The sequence below is a fragment of the Sapajus apella genome, unplaced genomic scaffold (assembly GCF_009761245.1).
Source record: "Sapajus apella isolate SASKATOON/1434 unplaced genomic scaffold, GSC_monkey_1.0 scaffold171, whole genome shotgun sequence".
Classification (NCBI taxonomy): domain Eukaryota; kingdom Metazoa; phylum Chordata; class Mammalia; order Primates; family Cebidae; genus Sapajus; species Sapajus apella.
The window spans coordinates 1,962,299-1,980,770 of NW_022437111.1; the positions used below are offsets into that span (position 1 = coordinate 1,962,299).

At 43.5% G+C, this 18,472-nt stretch overlaps 1 protein-coding gene across 1 annotated transcript in view; it reads left to right on the plus strand.

The window, feature by feature from the left end:
* Positions 1-16,797, plus strand: part of HCLS1 (hematopoietic cell-specific Lyn substrate 1) — a 29,451-nt gene extending 12,654 nt beyond the window's left edge. The window contains exons 4-14 of the mRNA XM_032267679.1: positions 786-915; positions 2,779-2,889; positions 4,747-4,801; positions 10,537-10,647; positions 11,893-11,948; positions 12,577-12,646; positions 13,827-14,038; positions 15,068-15,172; positions 15,684-15,888; positions 16,036-16,101; positions 16,219-16,797. Coding sequence (XP_032123570.1) covers positions 786-915; positions 2,779-2,889; positions 4,747-4,801; positions 10,537-10,647; positions 11,893-11,948; positions 12,577-12,646; positions 13,827-14,038; positions 15,068-15,172; positions 15,684-15,888; positions 16,036-16,101; positions 16,219-16,355 — 1,258 coding nt within the window. The 3' untranslated portion in view covers positions 16,356-16,797. The remainder of the gene's footprint in view (positions 1-785; positions 916-2,778; positions 2,890-4,746; positions 4,802-10,536; positions 10,648-11,892; positions 11,949-12,576; positions 12,647-13,826; positions 14,039-15,067; positions 15,173-15,683; positions 15,889-16,035; positions 16,102-16,218) is intronic.
* Positions 16,798-18,472: the final 1,675 nt, after the last annotated feature.

An 18,472-nucleotide genomic window follows, 5' to 3' on the forward strand; every position in this document is an offset into this window, starting at 1 on the left:
GCCTTAAAGTGTTATAGCAATTATTGTGAGTGGATTTTGTTAGTTTTCATTAGTTATTAGTTTTCTCAGGAATTATCAGCCTGTGGAGAGAGGGCAGAAGATCTTAATTCATGACCAAAAAGTATAAAAAATACTACTAATGTATAAGTAAATTTTCCCAATGCTGTGTTTTTATAAGCATTATTTTTAATGATGTTCTAGTATGCTAATGAAGGGTAATATTTCAATTTATTTAACTATTATCTAACCATTGGGCATATAGATTGTTTCTTAATTATTGCTATTATATGCAGTGCTTCGGTGAGCATCATTAGACATTAAGCTTTGCCATATTTAAAGTCATTTCCCTGGTGTAGATTCCTAGGACTAGAATGTGTAGGTCCAATGATATGTGAATATTTTTCTGCTTTTTGAGACAGATCATCTAATTGATAGAAAGCAGATCAATTCAGAAAAGAAAAAAACTTTCCAGTTACCAGAATATAGGTATTATTGTCCTCTAATATTTAAAAACATGAAAAATGTGACTGAAGATTAGAAGATTATTTTACTGAGCAAAATAACAGACTAGAGGAAATATTATTGGTCTATAGAGAGTTTAGATCAGGCTACGGTATACATGCCAGACTGATCTCTTACTTATAGACCCATTACTAGTATATTTTGGGGGCTCAGGTTATTCCAAAAAATAAACAGAACAGATTTCAAGACTTCCATTTTTCTGGGAGGATGGATTTGTTGACCTCCCTGGGATACATGAGCCTTGGTCATGTGCTTTCTTCCAGCATCCACCAGCTGAGGAACAAAGTATCAGAGGAGCATGATGTTCTCAAGAAGAAAGAGATGGAGTCGGGACCCAAAGCATCCCATGGCTATGGAGGTCGGTTTGGAGTAGAAAGAGACAGAATGGACAAGGTTAGTTGAAAGAGAAAGATTTGCTTTAAAAAAAAATAGATATGCCAGGTGCGGTGGCTCACACCTGTAATCCCAGCACTTTGGGAGGCGGTCACGGGTGGATCACGAGGTCAAGAGATCAAGACCATCCTGGTCAACACGGTGAAACCCCGTCTCTACTAAAAATACAAAAAAATTAGCTGGGCATGGTGGCGCGTGCCTGTAATCCCAGCTACTCAGGAGGCTGAGGCAGGAGAATTGCCTGAACCCAGGAGGCAGAGGTTGCGGTGAGCCGAGATCGCGCCATTGCACTCCAGCCTGGGTAACAAGAGCGAAACTCCGTCTCAAAAAAAAAAAAAAAAGATATCTTTTTACATAATTATATATTTATATAACTTATAGACATATGTGTAAATATATATTATTTATAATATATAATTATAAATAAATATAAAGATAATATAATTATAAATGTAAATATAATATAAATTTATAAGTATACATTATACCTATATGCTATAATATAGGTATATTATAAATGCATAGTTTGTTCATAAATACATATAATTACTATATAAACATATAATTAAATATTATATAAACATATAATATTTAAGTATATATAAAATATTTCACTAGAACACCCAGAAACTTTTGTTCTAGATCAAAATATATATGTTTTGACTCATTTATTGGCTCATGAGTTAAAACTCATTCAAAAGCACAGTATTCATTTGGTCTCTTAAATAGAATGTCCATATGTTATTTGTATCAAAATTTTCTGATCTCAACACACAAGATATGCATGGCAGAAAATAAGAGTCAAGATATTAGCCGGGCGCGGTGGCTCAAGCCTGTAATCCCAGCACTTTGGGAGGCCGAGGCGGGTGGATCACGAGGTCAAGAGATAGAGACCATCCTGGTCAACATGGTGAAACCCCGTCTCTACTAAAAATACAAGAAATTAGCTGGGCATGGTGGCGCGTGCCTGTAATCCCAGCTACTCAGGAGGTTGAGGCAGGAGAATTGTCTGAACCCAGGAGACGGAGGTTGCAGTGAGCCGAGATCGTGCCATTGCACTCCAGCCTGGGTAACAAGAGCGAAACTTCGTCTCAAAAAAAAAAAAAAGAGTCAAGATATTAGAACTGCTGGCCTGTTGTAGCCCCAACCATACTGTAACTCCTAAACCAAGAAGGCAGGGAGCACAAATGGAGGACAAAAACATATGTTTTAAATTCATTCGCAGCTTTTAAATGTTTATGTATTCTATGTTGCAACTTCTCTTTATTATTTTCTTTACTGTGTATTTAGTGATTTTTTTGTATATATGTTCTACATCACATGCTGCATAAAGGCTGAGAGTTCACTTCTGAACTTTGATGGCCATATAGGAGCAAAGATCTAGAACAAAAGCACTGGCTCTCCTAGTGAAATATTCAATCCCGGGTATGGCATCCAGTCAGTCCCCTGGGTCTCTCCTCCATACTACCCCCACTTCTGTTCTGCCACACAATGCCCTTGTTTCAGCTCTTTTTGTTTCTGGCTTAAACACTGCTCTGTCTACCTAGTCTCTATCCCCTGGTTCCCAGCCCATCCTGTGGGAGTGTTCAGAATGAAGGCTTCCTAATGGTATTAAAGAAGAACAGGCCTGAGCAGGTCTCCAGAAAAAGTCTCCTTTCTCCCATCACATGTTCCTTGGCACCACGTCAGAGGCCGTAGATCTGACCCAGAATGGAATTTCTTACATGCCTACATCTCACTCCATATCTGTGTTTATTTTTTCTTTTTTTAATCAGTTTTGTCTTCTACTTAACTCATCTGAATGTATTTATTTTTTGAGGTCATTTTTATCATTTCACTCAGTCCATCCTTGATTTTTCTCAGAGTGCAGTGGGCCATGAGTACATTGCCGAGGTGGAGAAGCACTCTTCTCAGACAGATGCTGCCAGAGGCTTTGGGGGCAAGTACGGAGTTGAGAGGGACAGAGCAGACAAGGTAAGTGACAACTCTGTCTCCCCACCACCCACCTCAAGTCATGTAAAACTTGACCACGCTCACCCCTGGATGTAGGCCCATGCTTCTTTGTTGAAAGACATGACAGTGGATGCTGTGAGGACCTGACACCATTACAGGGATACCTCCCTCAGCAAGTTCCTTGGTGCCAATGTTGGAAACCACCCACTGAGCTGCAAGACAGCGATTCAAATAAGGAGAAGACTCTCAAACTGTCTGTTTGAATAAGGAATTCCTCAAGCCCCTGGTTTTTATTATACTCATATGCATGAAGATAAAACAGAGAATCAGCAAAACTCTTCTTTTGGCTTGACATCAAAACCTTATAAATAATCATGCGTTTTAGGAAAACAGAGTCGACAGTTTAAATGTTATTACCAGGGCAGCAAATAATCAAGTTAAACAACTATTTAGAGTTACAATGTGTTTTAGAAAGTAACAGTTACTATTCACAGGACTTAGCATCAATCTCTGAAGTCGGGGTATTTTTAAAGACTCCTTTGTACAAAACAAAACACACTGTTGTTTTAAAGAGAAAAAAAAGTACAGTATCATTACAGCAGCCTGTTGTTGACAGGAGAGTAAGATTGATAAGTCATTGATGTGTTTAGCTCCATGCCTCATTAGGTCAGATTCTTTGAACTTATTTTTTCATGGTGCGGAATGGTGTCTTCTCCCTTGCAGCTGCACACAGAGGGAGGACATCTCCTTCACAGCTAGCTGAGATGTTTTCTTTTCTTTTTTTTTAACCAGCAGTTGTTAATTAGGTGGGCATGAATCCTTAAAGCTAAGTTCTAGAACATTAATTATTTGCATCACAGGGGGGAAAAACCATGAAAAACAAAACCAGGAAAGTTTAAAACATACTATAAAGCCAAGGGAAGATGTAGAAGGAAATTTTTAAAGGCAATAGTGGAATATGGAACATGCAATGTTCTAGAATCAGGATGGAATTCCCTGTTCCATCTTGGTCCCCCTCCTGCCTGACTTTACGTAATCTCTGATTCTTACATCTTTTGCTCACAAGCCACAAATGGAATCACCCAGTCAGTGTGTCATGTAAATCAAGAAACAATACATGTTAACAAGTTCTTAAGGTAAAAACCCAGACTTGCTTAGAGACCCATAGTTCCTGAGCTAGATGGAGAACAAAGCTCCAAAACTCTGTGGTAATGTTAGGTATCTGGGCAACATGTCCAGTTCTGGAGCCAGCTAGGATCCAGACTCTCCTGGTTGCAGTCATCCCACCAAAATCCACATATTTGTGTTTCCATTATTGAGTAATGAAAGAGAAGAGGCACAGCATTATCAACTGAGAATAGAATAATGTCTCTTCATGAGCAGAGTGCTTTCTACTTTACAAGGCAATTTTCTAGGTATTACCTTTCAGTTTTGTGAGGATTCGTTAGGAAGAAAAGCACTAAGTTAGTGAATGAACCTAAGCAGACACTTTACCTTGTCCCATTTAGTTCTCATGATATCCCAAATGAAGAGGGATCATTTTTCTCACTTGACAGTCAAGGTAGAGAAGGCAGGCATGCCTCTCCTCATTTTATGTGAAAAGAGACTGGGGCTTAGTAATATAAGGAACATGCCTAAATTTCAACAACTATAAATAGGGGATGCAGGGTTTGAACCTAAAACTATGTGTCTGGGGCCTATGTTCATTGCTCTATAGTAGCCTGTGTCCACACCAGCCTGTTCCTGCATTAAACATCCATACTCAGCCTCAAGACCCTACAAAGTACCTCTGGGGCTGGGCTGGGAGTAAGGACAGGTCAGGGAGGGGAAAACCTGTTGGCTCTGACTCTAACCAGTTCTCTCTCCTCTTCTCTGTAGTCAGCAGTCGGCTTTGATTATAAAGGAGAAGTGGAGAAGCACACATCTCAGAAAGGCAAGGAACTGTAATTCATTCAGCCTCAGCAATCTGACTGGCAGGCCCTTCGGCTAAGACTTTATCTTCCAACAGTTGTCATCAGCTTTTTAAATTCCATGACCCAGCTCACCACTATATTTTTTACTTTTGTTTGTTTCTTTGTTTTTGAGACAGGGTCTTGTGCTGTTACCCAGGTGGGAGTGCAGTGGCACGATCACCGGTCACTGCAGCTTCGACTTCCTGGATTCAAGCAATCCTCCCACCTTAGCGTTCTGAGTAGCTATGACTACAGATGTGCACCACCATGCCTGGCTAATTTTTTTTTCTTTGTAGAGATGGAGTCTCACTATGTTGCCCAGGTGGCCTCATCTCAAGTGATCCTCCCCTCTTGCCCTCTCAAAGTGCTGGGACTACAGGCATGAGCCACCGCACCCAGCACTATTTTATTTACTTTTTAATCCCAGTGTATACCTGTTTCTCTTTTCCTCCATTATTGTTGTCTATAATATTAAGTTTTTGAATCCCTCTTTTTCTTCTAATGGATTGAAAATAAGGTATTCTATTCCTTTATTTTAGAAAGTTATTCTTAAATTTTAACATGCATCTTTGACTTAAATTTAAAATTAATCACAATCTTGGCTGAGTGTGGCAGCTCACACCTGTAATTCCAGCACTTTAGGAGGCCAAGGTGGGCAGATCACCTGAGGTGGGGAGTTCAAGAACAGCCTGACCAACATGGAGAAACCATGTTTTAGAAACTACTAAAAATACAAAATTAGCTAGGCATGGTGGTGCATGCCTGTAATCCTAGCTACTTGGGAGGCTGAGGTAGGAGAATCACTTGAACCCTGGAGGAGGAGTTTGCAGTCAGCCGAGATTGCGCCATTGCACTCCAGCCTGGGCAATAAGAGTGGAACTTGATCTCAAAAAAAAAAAAAAAAAAAAATTAATCACAATCTCTTCCTGAGTATATAAGATACATAGAATATTTTAACTACATTTTTTTTTAACAAACCATATTGTTGGTGTTCAGTATATTGGTTCCATCTTATTCCATCTTATTATTGGTTCCATCTTACCTTATTATTCCATCTTATTATTGGTTCCATCTTATAAACCCCACAAAAATGAATCATTATTATTGCTTAGTAAGTGCTTATTTAAATTGACCAAGGTATTTACCTATTTTCTAGCTCAACATTGCTTATTGTATTTCTTTGTTTCATCTTTGCATCTTCTATTTTCTTCTTGCTAAAATATATCCATTAATAAGCCTTTTAATGAGTCTATGAAATGACTTTCAGTCTTTGAAAAATGTCTTTATTTCGCATCATTCTTATTATTTTCTCGTCATCACTTTAAATATATTATTTCATTGTCTCTAAGATCTCTCTTGACAGACTATCATTCCTGTGTAAATAACATGTCTTATCTCTCTGGGTTTTTTTAATTAAAGGTTTTCTGTTGGTTTCTGATATTCTGCATTATTATTAGGGTGTGTCTAGGTGTTAAACCTATTTTTTATTATCCGATGTGGGATGTATTGCTCTTTTTCAACCTCAGATGTGACTTTCATTATATAAAGTTCTCAGGTATTTTCTCTTTGAATAATACCTCTTCTCTCTTCTCTTTATGTTCCTGTTCTGCATTCTGGGTAATTCCTTAAGATCTAGGTTAAGTTCATTAATTCTCCCTTTAGCTATATTCCATTATTGTTTAAGCTGTCCATTACATTTTAAACTTTCTTTCAAATCCCTTCCCTCTCCTTCCTTCCCCTCCCCTCCCCTTCTCTTCCTTTCCTTTCTCTCCTTCCTTCTACCTTGATCTCCTAAAGTGCTGGGATTACAGGCATGAGCCACCACATCAGATATTTTCATCTCTGGAAATTTCCTTTGGTTCTGTTGCACATCTGTTGATTCATTTTCCATAAGACATTACGGTTTCATTACAATTCCCTGCTCCACTTCTTTAAGCTCTTTAATTATTTTAAATATGTACTTTATAGTTTCTTTCATATTTTATATTATTTGCAGTTTTTGACTGTGCCAGTTCTTCTAACTAATCTGCTTTTCCTCATGGTTATTTATTTCCTCAATGGTTTGTAATATTTGTTTATAAACTTATTTCAGTGAAGGAGAGTGATATTTGTTTTATGAGAATTTCATGTTCCCTGGTATTTAGCAAGTACCTCATACAGGGAAATTTTGCCTCTACTTCTGGCTGAATTCTAGAGGTCTTAATAGTAATGAACATTTTTTTTCCTTTATTATTATCTTTTCCCAAGAGATCAAGTCTTTCTGTTTTTCAGGTTGGTATGGTATGTTGTGCTTTTCAAAGAATTTGTTCATCTTCTCTGTGTTGTGAGGTTTATTGGCATAAGTTCATTTATAATATTCTCTTAGTTTCTTTTTAACTTCTGTAAGATATCTAGTGATGTGAAATGTCCATTTTCATTTCTGATCTTGTTTATTTGTGTTTTTTCTCTTTTTAATTATTCTTACTAGAAGTTCATCAATTTTATTTTCTTCCCAAAGAACAAGCTTTTGGCTTTGCTAATTTTCTCTGTTGTTTACCTGTTTTAAAAAATGTATGGTTTCTGCTCATATATTTATGTTTTTCTTCTACTTGGTGTTGATTTAGTTTTTTTCTTTGTCTAGCTTCTTAAGGCAGAAACTTAGATAATTGATTTTAAGCCTTCCTTTCTTTACTATATGGGCACTTAAAAAGCTATACATTTCCCTCTAAACACTACATTCATTTGCTACATACATTTGCTACATTCAACAAATATTATATATGTTTTAATTTTCATTCATCAAAAACCTGTGGTTCCAGCTATTCAGGGGGCTAATGTGAGAGGATCCTTGAGCCCAGGTTGTTGAGGCTGCAGTGAGCCATGATTGTGCCACTACATTTTGGCCTGGACAACAGAGTGAGACTCTGTCTCAAAAAACAAACAAACAAACAAACAAACAAACAAAAAACAGAAAACGAAAAACATTTATTCAGTTAAAATATTTTCTTATTTCTCTTGTAATTTCTTCTTTGACACATTTATTATTTAAAAGTTGTTACTAATTTTCTAAGCATCAGGGAAATTTTCTAGATAATTTTATTGGTATTGACTTCTAATTTAATTCTATTATGATCAGAATATGATCTCTAATATTTCAGTCTTTTGAAATGTACTGAGACTTATTGTCTTAGAGACTTATGGACCAGCACACGGTTTATTTGGTCAATGTTCTATATGCATGAAAAAAGCACATTCTGTAGTTTAGAGTATAGTGTTGTAAGAGTCAATTATGTATTATTAGCTGATGTTTGAATCTTCTATAATTTTACTGATTCCTTTTTGCCTAAAATGCCTATCAAATAAGGAAAGAATGGTGTTAAAATTTTCAACTACTATTATAGATTTGTCTATTTCTTGTTCTACTTCTGTCAGCTTTTGCATTGTTAGTGTGTGTGTGTGTGTGTGTGTGTGTGTGTGTGTGTGTGTGTCTGGTAGTGTCTCGCTATGTTTCCCAGGTTGGTCTCAAACTCCTGGGGTCAAGCCATCCTCCTGCTTCAGCCTTCTGAGTAGCTGGGACTACAGGCATTCACCACACATGGTTTTTAAAATTTTTCTTTTATTTAAGAGCTTCATGCATTTTGATTCTGTGAATAGGTTTATACCAGCATACACATTCCTGATGAATGGTATTGTTCTTTTATCATTGTATCATGTCTTTCTTGTCTCTTATAATGCATTTTGTCTTGAGATCACTTTATCTCATATTCATGTCATCTTTCTTATGCTTACTCTTTCCACAATATATATTTTCCTGAATCAGTATTTAATTTCTCAGCTTAGAATTCCTGCATCACATAAGTGGTAAAAAAAAATTTGTGTGTGTGTGTGTGTATTTGCATTCTACACTCAGGTGTAGGCTTGGAATTTCCAAGTCTCATAAGCAAATTTTCCCCCTATCAAATGTTGAACAGGCTAAAAGCTCCCCTCACTATTTTCCTGGATAAATGAGTAGAATTTTTCTAGCACTCTCTTATAGGAGTGGAGACAGCTTCATTTCTGGTTTTCTTCCCTCCTCCCCCATTTTTATATGGAAATTAGAATCCCAGACCCTTGATTCTAATCCCTATTCATTACATTTGGAATTTAAAATCTGATCAGGTATGATAGTTCACACATGTAATCGCAGCTCTTTGGGAGGCTGAGGTGAGTGGATCCTTTGAGACCAGGAGTTTAAGGCTAGCCTGGGCAACATAGACCCCATCATTACAGAATTTTTTTAAAAATTTTTTTGAGACAGAGTCTGCAACCTCCGCCTCCTGGGTTCAAGCGATTTTCCTGCCTCAGCCTCCCAAGTAGCTGGGATTACAGGCACCTGCCACCCTGCCCAGCTAATTTTTGTATTTTTTGTAGAGACGGCCACATTGGCCAGGCTGGTCTCAAACTACTGATCTGGTGATCCACCCGCCTTGGCCTCTGAAAATGTTGGAATGACAGGCATGAGCCATTGTGCTTGTCCCTCTCTTTCCTTCCTTCCTTCCTTCTTTCCTTCCTTCCTTCCTTCCTTCCTTCCTTCCTTCCTTCCTTCCTTCCTTTCTTCTTTCTTTCTTTTCTTTCCTTCCTTCCTTCTTTCTTTCTTTTTCTTTCTCTCTTTTTCTTCCTTCCCTCCTTCCTTCCTTCCTTCTTTCCTTCCTTCTTTCCTTCCTTCCTTCCTTTCTCTCTCTCTCTTTCTTCTTCTTTCTTTCTTTCTTTCTTTCCTTTCTTTCTTTTTGACAGAGTCTCACTCTGTTGCCCAGGGTGGGGTGCAATAGTGTGATCTCAGCTCACTGCAACCTCCGCCTCCTGGGTTCAAGTGATTCTCCTGCCTCAGACCCCCAAGCAGCTGGGTCTACAGGCACACACTACCACACCTGGATAGTTTTTGTATTGTTTAGTAGAGACAGGGTTTCACCATTTTGGCCATGTGGGTCTCCAACTCCTTACCTCAAGTGATCCTCCTGCCTCTGCTCCCAAAGTGCTAGAATTATAGGCGTGAGCATGGTGCCCAGCCTGAGCTTCACTCTTTAAAACAAAATTGTTATGTTTTATCTGACATTTCTATGTGCTTATATAGGAGTAGGGGAAAGGCATACATTTCATGTATCTGCCTTTTTTTTCTGGGACTCTCTTCACTCTCTATGATTACCCCTTCTTGAAAATGGGAATGTTCTCATCTTGGGATGGAAATGAGAGAAGAGAGGGAAAAGGGAAGCAATATTCAATTAGAAGACTACTTAGCGCCAGGCACAGTGGCTCATGCCCGTAATCCCAGCACTTTGGGAAGCCAAGGCAGGTAGATCATGAGGTCAGGAGATCGAGACCATTCTGGCTAACACGGTGAAACCCTGTCTCTACTAAAAACACAAAAAATTAGCTGGGTGTGGTGGCATATGTCTGTAATCGCAGCTACTTGTAAAGCTGAGGCAGGAGAATCCTTTGAACTTGGTAAGTGGAGGTTGCAGTGAGTGGAGATCAAGCCACTGCCCTCCAGCCTGGGTGACAGAGTGAGACTCCATCTCAACAACAATAACAAAAAGACTACTTAGGACACGGTTTCTCTTTAATTCCTCTGAATTCAAGCCCTGCTCTTTTCCCAGGCCCCTAACACCCTGCACCCATTCCTGCTGGCCTCCCTTCTCCAGCGCTTCCCTTTGTGCTGGAGCCCAAGGGTGGGCTCTTATGACTGCTCCTTCTACCGTAGATTACTCTCATGGCTTTGGTGGCCGGTACGGGGTGGAGAAGGATAAACGTGACAAGGCAGCTCTGGGATATGACTACAAGGGAGAGACGGAGAAACATGAGTCCCAGCGAGGTGAGTTGGGGTTGGAATGGGGAATGTCACAGATAGTACAGGGCTCTCCTTCCTTCCTTACTGGAAGCTCACCCAGGAGCCCCAGAATACAGAGGGGCCAGATGTCCAGAGCAGGGGGTGAGTGGACAGTAAGCGCATGTGTGGGTGGTGGTAGTGAGGCGAGAGAGGAAGACAGCAGGATTAAGAGCAGGGCCTATGCCGGCCAGGCATGGCAGCTCACACCTGTAATTCTAGCACTTTGGGAGGCCGAGGCAGGCGGATCACCTGAGATTGGGAGTTCGAGACTAACCTGACCAACATAATGAAACCCCATCTCTACTAAACATACAAAAATTAGCCAGGCGTGGTGGTTCATGCCTGTAATCCCAGCTACTTGGGAGGCTGAGGCAGGAGAATTGCTTGAACTCAGGAGGTGGAGGTTGCAGTGAGCCTAGATTGTGCCATTGCACTCCAGCCTGAGCAACAAGAGTGAAACTCTGTCTCCAAAAAAAAGGCTGAGCATGGTGGCTCACGCCTGTAATCCCAGCACTTTGGGAGGCCGAGGTGGGTGGATCATGAGGTCAAGAGATCAAGACCATCCTGGCCAACATGGTGAAACCCTGTCTCTACTAAAAATACAAAAATTAGCCGGACGTGGTGGCACATGCCTGTAATCCCAGCTACTTGGGACGCTGAGACAGGAGAATCGCTTGAACTCAGGAGGCAGAGGTTGCGGTGAGCCGAGATCCTGCCATTGCACTCCAGCCTGGGCAACAAGAACGAAACTCCATCTAAAAAAAAAAAAAAAAATGAGCAAGGCCTAGCAGGGAGGTGAGAGAGAAGGGAGCGTTGAGGAAGGGATGAGGACAGAAAGCTGGGTGATGGCCAGAGGATGCTTTGCCATGAATCTTAGAGGGCCCTGTGCTGTCATCACAGAGGATAAGGAGGTTTACTGCTTCCTTGGAACCCATAGGGATGGCTGGAGTGCTCTCTGTATTTTTTCCTATTTCTTTTACATTTTTCCTTAACTATTGCTTTCTGCTTTCCATGTTTCTCTATTTCCATCTTTCTTTTCTCCATTCTCTCCCAGATTTTTTCCCTATCTGTTTCCCTCTCTTCTCATCCATGTCTCCCTCTATCTTCTGACTCTCACATTTCCTCCTACGTCTCTGTTTTCCATATTCCTGTCTTTCTTCCCACTGATTCTTCTCCCTACGCATTCCCAGCATTTTGATTTCCTGTAACTCAGAACTTTCTATCCTGCAGATTATGCCAAGGGCTTTGGTGGCCAGTATGGAATCCAGAAGGACCGAGTGGATAAGGTAAAGCACCAGAACACCAATGTCTTAAGGAGAGTTCTCTAAGTGTAGGGAAGTGCGCAGAGAAGAGTGTGAGGCAAGGCTGGGAGAAGGAGGGGATGGCAATGCTGGGTGCCCAAAGCCTATCCTGCTGGCATCCTGCACTTTGCACTGACTCAGCAGCTATCGGGCATGTCTTCCAAAGCCTGAGCTTTGACTGAGGACAGTGGGAGAGGCATACAGAGACACAGATCAACTGCAGGGAAAGGTGGCGTGGGACTGGAAATTGCATTGAATTCTTGGCATTGCTTAACCCAATCTTAAGTCTCTTCCCACCCCATGCCACTGTCCTCCCTACACTAATTTCTCCTCATGCATTGGCCAGGGGCCCTGCTACATTCTAGGCAACTGGGCTTGGAGACATGAGATTCTAAGGTCACTGAGCTTTTGAAAGGGGGAGCTGAACCCAGCAGTTTGGAACTTCTTTACCTCCTTCTCTACCACAAAACAATACTGGAACATGCTGTCCAGCCTTTGAGCATCCAATGGTTAAGGATGCCTCCTACAGTGGCCCCAACCCCCAAGACCATCTCCAGGTCACCACTATCCCTGCCCCTCCCCCGCAACACACATGCTGTTCTCCTGCCTGCAGAGTGCTGTCGGCTTCAATGAAATGGAGGCCCCGACCACAGCTTATAAGAAGACGACACCCATAGAAGCCGGTGAGATTTTGTGATTCACTCTCGATGAACCTCACTACCTTCTCCCTCATTTGTTTTCCTCCCCAGACTATCTCTTCCATGCCTTTAACTACCTGGATTAGCTGAGGTAAACCTGATCCCTATCCTCATGTTCCCAAATTCTGTCTCTCCTAGAAAAGCCAGGTCAGGCAGGGCTCATGCCTGTAATTGCAGCACTTTGGGAGGCTAAGGTGGGAGGATTGCTTGAGCCCAGGAGTTTAGGAACAGCTTAGACAACATGGGGAAACCCTATCTCTATAAATAATACAAAAATTAGCCAGGTGTGGTGGTGCGTGCCTACAGTCCCAGGTACTTGGGAGGCTGAGGCAGGAGAATCGCTTGAACTCAGGAGGCGGAGGTTTCAGTGAGCTGAGATCATGCCACTGCACTCCAGCCTGGGTGACAGAGTGAGACTCTGTCAGAAAGGAAGGAAGGAAAGAAGAAAGGAAGGAAGGGGGGAGGGAGGGAGGGAGGGAGGAAAGGAGGGAGGAAAGAGAAAATCCAAGTCAAGTAGATAGAGAGATAGAGTGACATGGGGAAAGGAACTGGAGGCAGAGAACAAAGTGTAGCATGGGGCGGGAGTGGGGCGGGGTGGGGGCACTGGTGGGGAACCACTTGGGAAGGACACATAGGAATAGGAGCTTCGGATGGGGTTGAGGATGAGTAGTGGCTCAAAGGCACACAGATTTATGGAATATAGACGAGGAGGATGCTGGTTGGAACCTCAACGTTTACAATTTAGAAAGGACACAAGTAGGCTGGGCATGGTGGTTCACGCCTGTAATCCCAGCACTTTGGGAGGCTTAGGTAGGAGAATCATTTGAGCCCAGGAGTTCAAGACCAGGCTGGGCAACACAGCGAGATCCCCTCTTTATAAAAAATACAAAAATTAGCTGGGCTTGGTGGTGTGCAGCTGTGATCCCAACTACTCCAGAGGCTGAGGTAGGAGGATTGTCTTAGGTTACATAGCCTGGCTTTATAAAAATCCAGGCTTCAGGGCTATGTCATCTTCCTATAACCCCCTTGTTCCTCTGTCAATACATTCCTGTCCCACAAGTCCCTCCTCCTAGATATTTAACTGATTCCCCTCTTCCTTCAAGTGTCGCCCCTTCCCCTCCTTCCAATCCAAGACAACCCTAATTCTTCTTGCCTGTGGCCGCAGCTTCTAGTGGTGCCCGTGGGCTGAAGGCGAAATTTGAGTCCATGGCTGAGGAGAAGAGGAAGCGAGAGGAAGAGGAGAAGGCACAGCAGGTGGCCAGGAGGCAACAGGAGCGAAAGGCTGTGGCAAAGATGAGCCCTGAGGCTCCACAGCCAGTGGTAGCTATAGAGGAGCCAGTGGTACCGGCCCCACTGCCCAAGAAAATCTCCTCAGAGGTGAGCGCCTGGCCCTTCAGGATCCACATCCAATATCTCTTTCCCAGACAGGAGCCTAAGGAGTCCAAAATATTGGCAGAAAATAAGGCAAAGGCCTCCCTTGGGTTGGGCAGCATCTGTTGTCTCTGACTTTAGAAGACTTCAGTCTCACTGTAATTGGGCCTCATATATCAGAATGTTAGAAAGAAAACTCCAAGATTTACATAGTACAACAGAAAGCAAGTCACCAGCCAGTATAGTCAATTATTGCTATAGGAACTAAGAGGAAGGGGCTGTCACTTCAGGTTGGAGCCCATCTTGAAGTTTGAATTGGCAGAGAGCAGGAGAGGGTGTTCCTTGTAAATGTAACAGTTAAGACATGCATGATATGGTGGGTCATACTTGTAATCCTAGCACTCTGGGAGGCCAAGGTAAGAGGATTGCTTGAAGCCAGGAGTTCTAGACCAGCCTGGGCAACATAGTAAGACCCTATCCCTATATATATTTAAAAAAAACTAAAGATTAGCTGGGCATGGTGGTGCATACCTATAGTCCCAGCTACTTGGGAGGCTGAGAGAGGAGGATCATTTGAGCCCAGGAGTTTGAGGCTACAGTGAACTATGATCTCACCACTATGCTCCAGCTGGGGCAGCAGAGTGAGACCCTGTCTCAAAAAAATTAAAAATAAAAAGAATGAAGATGGGTCAGGTATGGTGGCTCACACCTATAATCCCAGTACTTTGGGAGGAGGAGGCGGGTGGATCATGAGGTTAGGAGTTCAAGACTAGCCTGACCAACATGGTCAAACCCTGTCTCTACTAAAAATACAAAAATTAGCCATGCATAGTGGCATGTGCCTTAATCCCAGCTACTCAGGAGGTTGAGGCAGTAGAGTCGCTTGAACCTGGGAGGTGGAGGTTGCAGTGAGTCGAGATTGTGCCACTGCACTCCAGCTTGGGCGACAGAGCAAGATTCTGTCAAAAAAAAAAAAAAAAAAAAAAAAGTGAAGATGGAGGTTTGCATAGTTGAGAGATGCTTCATTCTCCATAGGCCTGGCCTCCAGCTGGGACTCCTCCATCATCAGAGCCTGAGCCTGTGATAACCAGCAGGGAAAATCCAGCGCCCTTGCTGCCCGTGAAGCTGACTCTCCCACAGGTAAGCAAACCCCCAAAGATTCTCTGCCCCCTACCCCATCTCTTCGAGTCTTAGGAAGGTGGGCTGTGCAGGGTGGCCAACCATCCTGGTTTACCTTGCACTGTTCTGGCGTTAGCACGTGAGTCCCTGCATTCTGGGAAACTCCCTTGTCCTGGGCAAACTAGGACAGTAGGTTTTCCTAGCAGTGGTAGCTCAACAATGTGCTTTTGCTTCAGTGTTTCCTTGGTCTCCTAAAGAATCTGACTTGCTTTCCACTTCCCTCCCCTCACACCTTTTACATTTTCTTCCCATTGTCTCTGGAATGTGTTTTGGGTGGTGGGTGTGGGAGGAGGTCGAGGAGTGAAGACGGGTGGTTGAAAGGCTGTGTCCTCCAGRAGGGGCTGTTAGGCAGAGGCAAGGGTGGAGGGGAGAAGAGGCAGGGTGGTGAAGGCAGGGGGGTGGATCTTAGCAGTCCTTCATTGAGTCCTCCTGGAGAGTGGAAGTCACACTGCTCCACACTGTCTCTTCTCAGGACAACGAGGAGCCCCCTGCTCTGCCCCCTAGGACTCCGGAAGGCCTCCAGGTGGAAGAAGAGCCAGTGTATGAAGCAGAGCCTGAGCCTGAGAATGACTATGAGGATGTTGGGGATATGGACAGGCATGAGCAGGAGGATGAACCAGACGGGGACTATGAGGAGGTGCTTGAGCCTGAAGGATCTTTTTCCTCCGCTCCGGCTGGTGAGTGGTGGGAGGAGAAGCAGGAGAACTTGGTCATGTCCAGGGGAGGGTAAGAGGAAGAAGAATTTCTTTGTTGACCCAGCAGGAGCTTTCTCTGTTTGCCTTCTTCACGTTGATGAGACCATGTTTGTGTTTCTCATTATACAGGATCATCGGGCTACCCAGCTGGGGCTCTGGGGATCTCAGCTGTGGCCCTATATGATTACCAAGGAGGTAGGTTGGGAGTGGCCTGAGGACCCTGGTGCCTGGAGGACATGATACAAGACAGGGGGACATGGGGAAAGAGATTCATGTCTGACCATTCTAATATTCCCTCAACTTTCTCCCCAGAGGGAAGTGATGAGCTTTCCTTTGATCCAGATGATGTCATCACTGACATTGAGATGGTGGACGAGGGCTGGTGGCGGGGACGTTGCCATGGCCACTTTGGACTCTTCCCTGCAAATTATGTCAAGCTCCTGGAGTGACTGGAGCTAGCTGTCTGCTGCAACTGTGATTTCCCATGTCCAGAGTGGCTCTGCCTCCACCCCTTCCCTATTCCTGCTGCAAATCTCTAACCAGATGAGGTCCTAGGCAGACTTCCCTCTCCCCCTTCATTAAGTGCTTGGGGCAGACAGCATGGGGAAGGAGGTCCCCTTCCCCAGAGTACTCTCTACCCTGGATGAACTCGTGGACATTTCTCTTGTGGTCCTGCCTCCTTCCGCATGAACACCTCTCTGCCACCCCAAGCTCTGCTCTCCTCCTCTGTGAGCTCTGGCTGCCCGGTTTTTTTACTTGGGAAAGTATATCTAGATTGTGTGGTTTGCCTGGTTGTGCTATTTGCCCACTTTCCGTCCCTGAAGAAATCTCTGAACCTTTTCTCTCTTCAGCCCTAAAATTCTAAATAAAGTGGGAGTGTGATCACCTCTATGCTGAAGTAAATAGTACTTTTTGTGTGGCCCTCATGGCCCCAAACCTTAAGGCTCCAGCCTTTCCTCTTCCAGGCATATCCAGGAGACTTTCTCTTACCACTGCCGATTCCCCTGCACCCTAGATGTCAAGGGCTAGGCCTTTTCCTTCGGCTGAACTATTTTTTGAAACGTAGTCTCGCTCTGTCACCCCAGCTGGAATGCAGTAGCACCATCTCAGCTCACTGCAGCCTCCACCTCCTGGGTTCAAGCAATTCTTGTGCCTCAGCCTCCTGAGTAGCTGGAACTGCAGGTGCTTGCTACCACGCCTGGGTAATTTTTGTATTTTTAGTAGAGATGGGGTTTTCCCACGTTGGCCAGGCTGGTCTCAAACTCCTTACCTCGGGTGATAGCCCACCTTAGCCTTCCAAAGTGCTGGGATTACAGGCATAAACCACTGTGTCTGGCCTACTTAGGCTGCACTTGAAACTCAGTCCAAAACAGATCAGCCTGAGGAATGGCAGTAAGTGAGATAAGAGGGGCTGGGTAGTATCCTGGGTATGCCTATCAAGGCAGTTCAGCTTCTATTGGCTTCAGCAGTAGTGGAAGCCCAGCCACCTTCTACCTGGGGGTGATGACCACACTCTTTTAGGGATGTAATGACCACTCTGGAGGGAGACATATGAATTAGGGGATAGGAAAAAGAAAAAGGGAGGTTTGGCCAATAGAAAAGAGTAAAGGTAAAGGAAAATAAACTTAGGTGAGGTTTAATAGGATTTGGAGCCAGAGACAATGACCCATGCTCAAGAAAGTTCAGGCTTCCTTGTAGCTGAATAATTGAAATCAATGGCCAGGAAAGAGTGGACAGAGAATTCACACAAGCTTCTGAGGGGTCTAGGCCTGAGGCCGACAGGAAAAGAGGTGAGGACATGTGGACAGCCAGTAGTGGGCAAAAAGTGAAGCACCAAGCACAATATGGGGATGAGGGAGAATGCCAGTGCATTTAGCCCAGCCCCAGGCTATTGTGGGTACAGCCTCAACAAGGTCAGACATAAGAGGTCCTAGAGCAATATCAAAATAAAAGTCAGAGCTTTGGTGTAGATCTCTGGTTAGTAGGACACAGAGGACTGTGCTGTTACCGGCATCGAAGCTGGGTCTAGCTTTCAAAGATGGAGAAGGTGGCCAGGCATGGTGGCTTACGCCTGTAATTCCAGCACTTTGGGAGGCCAAGGCAGGTGGATCTCTTGAGCCCAAGAGTTCTAGTCTAGCCTGGCAACATGATGGAACTTTGTCTCTACAAAAAATTAGCTGGGCATGGAGGTATGGCCCTACAGTCCCAGCTACTCAGTAGTCGGAGGTGGGAGAATCACCCGAGCCTGGGAAGTAAAAGTCAAGCCTTCAGTCAGCTGTGATCGCACCACTGCACTCCAGCCTGGGTGACAGAGTGAGACCTTGTCTCAAAAAACAAAAGATGGAGAAGGCATTGGGATCAAGGAGGAGCTAGGATGAGTTGCTAAGACCCATAGTTAGCTGCTCCAGGACTTCATAGAGTTGGTGAACTGCCCAGCAGGAGTGTCCAAGGCAGAGAATACAGCCATGGGTTCATAGTTTCTGTTTTTGGTTGGGTCAGTAAAGCCCCTTCCTCATCCCTCTTTTCCGCTTATCCCCTTTTTTCTAGAGACAGAAACTGAAAACCA